This window comes from Arachis ipaensis, chromosome B08, assembly GCF_000816755.2.
Source record: "Arachis ipaensis cultivar K30076 chromosome B08, Araip1.1, whole genome shotgun sequence".
In the NCBI taxonomy this organism is placed as follows: domain Eukaryota; kingdom Viridiplantae; phylum Streptophyta; class Magnoliopsida; order Fabales; family Fabaceae; genus Arachis; species Arachis ipaensis.
The window spans coordinates 4,008,133-4,018,619 of NC_029792.2; the positions used below are offsets into that span (position 1 = coordinate 4,008,133).

Below are 10,487 nucleotides of genomic sequence, written 5' to 3' on the forward strand. Positions count from 1 at the left end.
ATTTAGATATATTTTTATTTGTTCATATTTTTATAGTACCGATACCTATACCGTAGTAAACACCTACACAATAACGTGACAAAAAACATCAACTTGATTATGTATATGAAAAATACATAAGCTTCGCCATACAAGAAAAATGAATTTGGATCCTCTAAAGTTTGAATTTCACTTTAGAGAGTAAAGTGTAATCTTCTATCCTTAAATAGTTTCCTTTCATGTTTATTTTTGGTTCTACCTATGAAATCAATGGTGAGAGATCACACTTTACTCTCTAAAGTGAAATTCAAACTTTAGAAGATCCAAATCCAAGAAAAATTGTTCTTAACATGTATCCAGAAGCAACTGTTGCCTTCAAAGCCATCCTTCTCAAACAGTACTAATCACATCACAAATGTTACTACTGCTTCCAAGTTTTAGCCCACAAACTCCCATATCAGAATTATTGGATGTTAGCATGAAAAAAAAAAAAAAAAACTAAAAAGAATGAAAGAACATGACTACAAACACATTCTCTACAATTCCCATATAAAGCACTTCCCTTTCCTTTTCAAGCAAATATAATGGTGGTAACAAATTTTCGTTTGTCATATCACTAACACGTGACAACAATAATAGCAAAGGGTGTGTTCTAATTAATATCTCAACTTGTTAATTAGTTACAATAATAATAATAATAATAATATATTGATGTAATTAAGATAATTAAAATCAGCCCACAAAATCATGGATCATGTGTCCTCCAAAGTGACGCCTAAGCTGCTCCTCTTGTAACTGTTGTTGTTGCTGTTGGTTTTGCACAACAGCTTCAACACCATGCCTTAGACCCAATGTTAGTGACACAGATCCAAGCCCACCAACCTGATGATCACGCCTGCTATATGGCATAAAACCCATCATGAGTGACCCTTCATCCATGCTTGTTGAACTCATCTCACATTCCAATTTAGACCTCTTCTCTTGGCTCCATTGTTCTTCATTGGTTGTTGACTCCATTTCAAGTTCCATACACTCGTGAGACTGCTGTTGGTTCTCAGGAATCAAAGAATGCATGTCGAACTTGCTTTGAGTCCCCTCCATTACTCTATGCTGTTGGCTGCTGGAACCATCTTCATTAACACAAGCTCTCTCATTTTCAGTACCAGGGTGATTGTTGTTGTTCTTGTTGGCACCTGTTGTGCCTTTTGTTTCAAGCATGTGTATTTCCTCAACCATTGGCTTCCACACTCGGACTCGAGCATTGATGAACCAATTCGACACCTACATTAATCAGTTTGTTACATATTTAGTGCGTCTTCGGTTAGTAAAAACTAAAGAGAAATGTTTCTTGTACTCATTCTTCATTACATAGTAAAGTATTTATACTGACTGGTCCCATTCCCTTGCATGGGATGAAAATATGAAAATAAAAATGCTTAGTTTATGACACTGTTTAAAGCTACCATATGAACATTGTAGATTACAAATTCAACAAACTGAATAAAAAGACCAACAGACAAAATGATGAATTTGAAAGGAATAATCCCCCACCTGGTTTCGTGAAAGACCTGTTTGTGTTGCCAACATGTGTTTATCAGTGTCTGTGGGGTAACTGAAATGAAATTCAAACAAGAAAAGTAAATAAATAATAAAAAACTGTACCAAAAATTCAATCTCCTTTTATTTCTTTTTCTAATACATGAAAGAAGAGTCAAAGGAGAGAAACAGAGAAAGAAAGAGGAACATACGGGTGAAGAAAATGCTCAAATAACCATGCTTTGAGAATTGCCACAGAATGTTCCGGCAAGCCTCTTTGGGGCCTCCAGACATGTTGCTGGGGTTCAACAAGGCCGGTGCCACCCCTCCCAGATTTGTTCTTTTGAAAGCTTTGGTCCATGCAACTTAATCTTCCCATGCTAGCGGTGTCATCTTTACCACAAGTACTGGTTCTTGGTACTGAGAAATCCTCTCCCAACACTTCACTTATATGTTTGAGCTGATCTGAGATGGAATTTTTGAGGCACTTGAAGTGCCTCGATACCGACTTAAGAGCCAAGGAGATGTAAGGAGTGGCGGAACTAAGACCTGCTACTGACTCAAAGGATGAAACAACCATCTGCATTTGTTGATGGTACTGCCTGTATCTCCTTGTAACCTATCATACATGGCCCAATAATGCAGCAGTGTCATATTCTTGGATAAAGCATTTGTGAAGTCTAACATTAGCATAACCCAAGAATCATTCATTACAAACAAATATCGTGACTATCAAGGAACTGCGGCATGCCTAATAAAGCGACATTGTAAGATTGTAACAAATATGAAGGAAACTAAGCACTTAGGGCCATGTTCTATTTCTTACACTTTGGACCTCTAGATAGTTGATAGAATAATAAAATTTCAGGAACTAATGACAAATACTCGCCAATATTAGCAACAAAATAACTTCATAACTGCATTATCCCAAAGCCAACCATGAGTAGAACCGTAAAACATTACATACCGAATTTGCCAACGATGCAAGAACAACATAGAATAGGGTCCAGGCTAAAAACAACATAAAAGAATTTTTCTTCTGAATCTTTGTTCCAAGAACAGGATTATTGTGGAGATACATCAACTTGGGCATACAAAAAGACCCTAGCTGAATGTTGATATATGGAAATAATCCACAAATTAAATGCACATCACTGAGTTTATCAGTTATTTATATTCTTATAGGGAATGTAATTTATTGGGGAGAATGAAGGATTCATGAAATAAGTAACTTTACTACAAACACATTTTTCAAGTATTAAAGAATTGAAGTACTAAAGACATCCGTCCAAAAACGCTACAATCATGATGTCCGTCAAGATAAGGAATAGCTCTTAAAAAGTTATACAGCCAATTCCATAACGAGTAAGGAGCTAATTTAATTTCTTGTTTGGAACAATTATTTACATCATATCCAGAATCTCTAGGTTAATAATATACAAAGAGAGGTTAAGAATTAACCACTAAAAAATGATACACCAAGAATTCATATTTTATCATTTCTATATTGTTTTTTGTCAACATGCACAGAGAGATTCGATTGAGCTGCCAAACTTTAAAACAAATAAGTACTAAATCAAGCAAATTTTCACTACGAAAATTTACAAAATATGATTTTGACATCTAACTAAAAGAAAGGGAGAAGCATCCAACGGAATAAGGAAGCAAACATTGGAACATCCATGAATAATGGTTGAATAATGAACATTTTATAGAACACAATTAGTCTATGCACTAAGAATCTATAACCAAGGATAATTAGTTTAGTTTATGTTCAACTGGATTTGTCATGTTTCACAAGAAACGGTCATATCTCTCTCTCTCTCTGGCTTCTTGGTGTTTTGTAATTTATAACATCAAATACATACACCAGAGCACGATAATAACATATAATAAAACCAACTCATTGTTAGGATTATTGGACCTTACCGGTTTCCTCTTTCATTCTTCTACAGCAAATTTGCCAAGGATCGAAAAATCAAAGTCTTTGGCACGTTATTTATCTATTTATTTATTTAAAAAAGACAAGACAAGAGCCACAATTCAACAAGAAACATCATATTAATACGACCATAGAAAGGAACACCCCTTTATATTCCACAAGGGAGGAACAAAATGATGCAACTGTAAACCAAAACAGAAAATCATGAAAAAAAAAAAAACTGAGAAAAAGTAAGATAAATTGAATCAGATATTAAGAAAAAGGATGCAATTATGCTCCCCAAATTCAATATTTGTTAAATGCTATATAGCAGATAGTGCAGTAAAAGCAAGAGGCCTTTTTTCCATTTTTGACAGACAATATGCCCAAATGAAAAAGATAGGAAAGTAAATCATATATAAAAGCAGGTTAATCATGTTAGAGCGAGTGAAAACCAACCTCCTCTTGCATGAAAAGGAGCCTTGCCTTCTTTTGTTGGTAATCTGGCCGAGGAGATAGACAAGAACCACTCCCGGTTCCCCAATCTGCTTTATTCTCATTTGCACCATGGAACATAGAAGATGAAGAACCTGAATTGCTACCTTCTTTTGCTGCAGCCTCAGTTTGATTATCGACAGTGATAACATCAGTAGAAGTAGAAGCACTAGCTTCTCCAGATAACCTTTGTGTGACATCACGTGATTTTGAAAATCTTGGACTAGATATACGGCAGAACTCATCCAATAACTGTTGTGCTGATTTCAAGAACCTTGAGCTCTTGAGAATAGTAGCATAACCAGTGAAAGGGCCAAGGGGACCTACATTCCTATAGCTAGTGCTTGAAGGCACCCCCACTGGATCTTGAGGTGATTTCCCAGAATCTCTTGAAACTATAGATGGCTTCATGAAAGCTCTTACATACTTCATGTACTGAGGATCCTTACATTGAAGATCATCAGATGCAGACACTTGCTCAAATTGAGACACAGAAGTCTTTGATTGTGAATTTGATGACAGTGATAAAGACAAGTTCTGAGGATTCGAATTGCTCATTAGAGGTCGTCCAGAGTGTTCATCATCCTTCTTGTCTATGAAACCAAGTGGACTACTATTCCATCGAAGGGCGTTGTCAACTGTTCGATTCGTCCAAGGATTACCACCGGCGCAACGAAATTGATTCGGTTGGTTTCCATAGCTTGGATGAAGGTCAAGTCCACTACCATCTCCAACCCAAATTCCATGGCCAGGTTGCTGCATCAATGAGGCCATGTTGTCTGATCCTTGCGCACTTATAGAAGCGGACTTGACAATATCCTGCAAAGTATTCTGATAAAAAGGCGACATCGATGATGAAGAAGAAGGATGATGAAGTACTCCTCCTCCCAATTGCTTCTGAATTTCTCTATTAGCAATTACATCTGTGAATTCATTGTAACAACTAGGCTTCTCATAGTGCTGGTTATAAGACACATTATTCATCTCAGTAGCCAAATGAGTAGTAGTGTTGGGATTATTGCTTTCATTATTAGCCATAGAACTGCTTCCTGATGCATAATTTACAAACCAATCACACCCTTGATTACTGTTAGCACTGCTTCTCCAATTCCCCAAACTGCGCAGTTCACTTTGATGCATCATTACCCTACTGCAACTACTACTAGGTTGTTCAGCTGCTGCAACAGTAGCTAGTTCGTGATACTCCAAAGGGTTCAAAGGCGTTGATAAGAAATTGGACACTTGTGATGAATAAACACCTGGTGGTGGTGGGTGAGGCTCATCATCAAGCATGTTGTGTGCATTTCTAACATTCCTTACTTGAAGAAGATCCAAGTTGAATTGTTCCAAATTGTTGGGGAAATCCTGTGATTGTGGATGGTGAGAAATGTTCTGGACTCTCAATTTATCACGCCGAATTTGCTGTGCTACATGATGAGGAGACTGATGATCAGGCCTTAAGCCACTCATTCCAACCTACCAAGTTTCACTACCATCCAAAAAACCATATACACTTTAAGTCCTTTCACCCTGCATCACTTAATATTATATGGCAAATTAAATAACATCTTTTTTAAAAGAAAACAAACAAATTAAATACACATCCTCAGTATAATTTCAGAAATAAAATAAATTCTGAACCGAACAAGAGTTATTATTACGTTGAACTGTAGAGTCTAGACTCAATAGAGAAAGATGACAAGAGAGGAACTACCATCATAAATAAAACAAAAATAAAATTAAAAAATTGAGAGCGAAGAAAAAACTACTGGGTTACGTTATTCTATGTTCTCTCACCTATAGAGCCTTTCTTTTCTTTCTCAAATTCTCACTTCCTACATCAAACACAAAAATCACAAAACAGCTCCAACATGATGATGGTGATGATGCTTTTCTTTTTTTCACCCCCCACCAAACAGTGCAATGTCCCAATCCGCTTTTGTCGGCAATAACAATGATTGAATCAACATCATTGAAGAACAACCTCCACTACTACCCAACTAGAAGCGCCCAAGGCTCCCTTAATTATCATACGTTTGATGAGTATCACAACGACGACCTACTGAAACCCTAGTTCGAGATCTAGTCACCAAATCTAGCCAAAATAATATATATCTATATAAAAACCTCAAAAGAAGGCTTATTTTCTCGTTTGTTTTGAAATTGAAACTAAAAAAGTAAAGTTAGTTCGAGAGTTTAGAGTAAAAGTGGAGGAATCTTTGTAATACATGCGGTGAAGGTGGAAAAAAATGAAGACGAAGAAGAAGATACGTGCGTGGAAACTAGAGGGAAAACGACGCAGAGCCATGAAGCCCGAAACGACACAGAAAAGGAAATAATATAAAATTATAAATAAATAAATAAATAAATATTATAATAATAATAAATAAATATTATAATCAATAATATAATAGTAGTAGCAGGTTTGAAGAGAAGAAAGGAAAACGTGAAGTTGATTATGGAGCTAGCGTAGTGGAAACCTGTGAGAAGAGGGAGTTTTAGGTCATTTTGATATTACCTTCTCTTATTGTAAGCTATTATGTGAAGTTGGTGATGGAGGCACACAGCGTCTTAGAATTCAGGTGCTGAGAAGAAGAAGGAGGAGGAGGAGGAGGAAGAAGAAGCTGCTATCTCTCTAACATACACCACAAGTCAACAATCATTATCATGGCCCCCTTCTTTACCCTTTCACACTTTCACGCTTAAATTGACGTAAAGTTGCAGTTCCAGGCTTAATACATGATTAATTAACTAATGCTTATTAATTACAAGAACATTAGCTGAGAAGAAATTCCGTGTGCTCAATATTCAACGAGTGTGGACCCTTCCTTCACTTGCGTTTCTCCCTCAGCTTCTTCTACTCCCAGAAGCTCTGTGCTTTTGAGATTCTGTTAGTTTGTTCTCTTCATATTGCTTTAATTTATTGCTGTGTTTGTTTTCTCATTATTATTATTATTATTGCTTACTCATCTATTTTTTTAGATATAACAAAATAACAAATACATAATTATAAATATTAAATTTAAAATTAAAGTAGTGTTAGGTTTGATGATATAAATAGTTAAATACAGAAATGCCGTGAGATGGTCCGCAAGGCGAAGCAAGGTAATAAGAAAATTAAAGTTGAGTGGGTACAGCTGTCTGTGTTGTGTGGTAGTGTTATTCATTTCAAACAATCCATATACATATTCAGTGGCAGTGCCAGTGATGTTGCTGTTCCCTGCCTCCTGCTCTCTGTCTGTCCTAATGTACTATCAATATATCCCCACTTAATTACCTCGTTAATCCCATTACTGCATTATTAATAATTACTTAAATTACTAACGAATTGTACTTAATTACCTACCCTACAAGGCTACAACATCTTATCAACGAAATAGTAATGATGGTTATAAGTTATAACCACCGCTACTAACTCATCATTTTATGCCACGTAACGTAATTATCTGATCAGAGGTCAACTTAATGTTTGGACCATGTGGGTCACTCACACTATTCAATCTGCTGTATTTTATGAGACTCATTCTGCCATCACAACCCTCGCTCCTCCATCAACATGGATCAACGCACATGCATATACATGTACGTACATGGATCAACACTCAACTACTCAAGACCTTAATTAATATATTATTACACTTGTATGTTCTGATAGAGATTAATAATTCATGTTAACTTTAATTTTTATATTAGTTTAAATTTTAAAAAATAATATAATATAATGTGAAAATTTTTATAACTAAAATGTTTTGAGTTCAATCTTTATTAAATTTTAAACATTGGATGAAATCTCACACCATTAAAATCATCATTGATGGTTATTTGATGGTGACAACTCACAAAAATTACTGTCCCCTAACACTCCTCTGAAAATTATGCGGCCTGTTAATTTAGATTGTCAAATTTGGAGTATATATAACACAACGCTCTCAATTAATAATATCTCGTAATTGAAAGTATTGGTAAATAAACAAATGAATATTTTTTTGATTATTTTTAGAAAATAAAATATTTATAATGCCATTAAAGGAGAAATTTATGCAAGGAGGGGATTGCTTGGAGTGAGGCCATTAATGGGAAGCTAAGAAAATCTAGAACAACAGGTGCTGATGACATAATGTTGTGTTGTGTGACTGTGACAAATAATTAAGATACTGCTGCGCGAGAGGAAGTAAATTTATAGGGTAACTAGTATTATAAACGTAAATTAATAATAAATTTAAAAAATAAAAAGAATGATATATGTGGGGTGGGGGGAAGATTGAGAAAGAAGAAGAGAAAGAGAATAAAGGAGAAGTGTCAGGCTTTATGAGGTAGCTAGGAATTTAGTGTGAAGAAGAGAACAGGCTTTTCTTTCAAAGTTTCAATTGTATCGTGTATCGGTAAATGGAGAATTATCACTGCCGTTAAGCAAAAGATATGGTTGCTGGTGTTGGTGTTGGTGTTGGTTCGAAGCCCCATAACTCTCACTCTTTCTTTCAAAACTCAGTACAATCCACAGGTGACGTTATCTCCAGTTCCCTCTCCCTCCCAACCTCTTTTTAGTTTCCTTTTCTTAATTTCGAAAAAAGTATGAATGTTCCTTAATTAGATTAAGATGTATATGCACGTACACTAAATAGCAACTTTAAGAAAAATAGTAATCATAAAGTTTTTTAATACTAGATTGTACATGATACATATTCCTGCCAAACTTGTTCATAAGCTTTTTGCAATTTCCATTCGTTACGTTGCTGTCATTGCCAACCCTGGTATTTTCCAATTTGTTGCCCTTTTCAGGCAATACTAGGTTGCATTATTGTCTCTAATTTATAAAGGACTTGATACTGCATAACAAAATATCACTGGGTTTAATATATGTATATATCTATCTATACATGAGTTTTTCTTTTAATGAACTAGGTTTGTGCTTAAAAATTAAGATGTATATATGTATATATCTATCTATATATATAGTGTGTTAAAAAGATAAAAATTTATATTTTTAATATGCTGTTGAAAAATATTTATGATTGATCATCTTAATTATTATCATTAAAATACTTTTTAGCCAAATCTAAATAATGTGTATTAAGTCTATTATTATAGAATTGGGTAATGTTAGGTAGACAAAAAAAAGTCAGAATTTACCTTATTAAACATTAATTAATTATCGCAACAATTAATGAATATTAAATAAGACAAGTTATGGCTATTTTTGATTGATTTTCTTTGGTTACCAAATATTTCCGTATAGAATTAAGTCTCTGGTTAGAGATGTTAATAAATCAAAAATGTTTTGTAACCAAAGAAAATCATCTAAACTTGACTCATCAATTACTAATTAGTCCAAAGATATGATATATATGGCAACATAGGTCTGGCCTCTTAATCAAGGGTAGTTTGCATAGTCTTTGTTTTTTATATGTAAAAAATTTTAACCTATATATCTTAATTAATTAGGATCTAATTGAGCTTGGGTTATTGTCAACATCTAATTAATTATGGCAACGATGGAGTGGTGATTAAGAAACTATAAGAAGTAGTATTAATAGAGGCGGTTAAGAGAGGGTAGCTAAAAATGAAAAGGAAAAGGAAATAACCATAAGAAGAAAAGACTACAAAAAGAACAAGGCTAATAAAGAGGAGAAGCAGAGTGAGGTCATGCCATCACGTCACACAGAAACCCTATAATATTTATAAAGAAGGGTATAGGTCCTACATATATAGGACATACTATGGCTACACACAATTGAATACCATCATCTCATCAAGACATCAACACACCATTTTTCCGGTTTTTGCTAGGCCCCCGCACCGCAGCAACCAAACATACACATGCACTTCACTACTCCTCCACTCTTCCATGCTTGTCCCTTTCAATCTTTTCTTTTCCCCATTATTGTTTTTATGTACAAATTCTCATTTAAACTCATTTTCGTAATTTACTCTAAAATGGTATGGTAGTAATTATTATTAATTAATTATGTAAACATACTATGTATCAATAATTACATTTATAAAGAAAAAAAATTAAACATATACAAACATAATTGTTAATACAGCTTATAAAAATAGTTGATATAATTTTTTTTTTAAATTTTTATATGAGTAAAAAGAAATAAATTTGGTTAATATAATATTAAAATAAAGGATAAAGTATACTTTTTGTCTTTGAAGTTTGGCAAAAGTTTTAAAAATACCCCTAAGTTTTATTTTGTTTCAATTTTGTCCCAAAAGTTCTCAATTTGTATCAAATATACCCTCGACGGCTAAATTTTCAAAAAATTTAAAATCGATTCAACAACAATTTCATAATAACAACCCCTCAACACAAGTAAATCAAACATAATTTTCATGCATTATTGTTAGATTGGTCGTAAATTTTTTGAAAATTTAGCCGTCGATGGTATATTTGATGCAAATCGAAAATTTTTGGGACAAAATTGAAACAAAATAAAACTTAGTGGTATTTTTGAAACTTTTACCAAACTTTAAGGACAAAAAGTATACTTTATCCTAAAATAAATTATATATTTATATTTTTTATAATTTAATTTTTATCTATCTTATCTTT

The 10,487-nt window shown here is 33.9% G+C and overlaps 1 protein-coding gene across 4 annotated transcripts; it reads right to left on the bottom strand.

Annotated features, from left to right (window-relative positions):
- On the bottom strand, positions 498–6,839 carry LOC107614193 (BEL1-like homeodomain protein 9). Of its 4 annotated transcripts, none has more exons than XM_021108641.1 (5): positions 6,450–6,839; positions 3,896–5,420; positions 1,728–2,134; positions 1,531–1,591; positions 498–1,260 (listed from the first exon to the last, which is right to left on the bottom strand). In XM_021108641.1, exons 2-5 carry the CDS (start codon positions 5,399–5,401, stop codon positions 712–714), a joined length of 2,523 nt encoding a protein of 840 aa, XP_020964300.1. In that variant the 5' UTR covers positions 5,402–5,420; positions 6,450–6,839; the 3' UTR covers positions 498–711. The 4 variants fall into 4 exon arrangements, with proteins under 4 accessions (XP_020964300.1, XP_016171911.1, XP_020964301.1 ...); XM_016316425.2 differs by having other exon boundaries at positions 3,896–5,461; XM_021108642.1 differs by lacking the exon at positions 6,450–6,839 and adding an exon at positions 5,729–6,415.

Coding starts and splice junctions, on each gene's coding strand:
- LOC107614193 (XM_021108641.1), bottom strand. CDS start 5,401: ATGAGTGGCTTAAGGCCTGATCATCAGTCTCCTCATCATGTAGCACAG. Junction 2,135..3,895: donor TCCTTTTCATGCAAGAGGAG/GTTGGTTTTCAC, acceptor CATGTATGATAG/GTTACAAGGAGATACAGGCA. Junction 1,592..1,727: donor TTTGAGCATTTTCTTCACCC/GTATGTTCCTCT, acceptor ATTTCATTTCAG/TTACCCCACAGACACTGATA.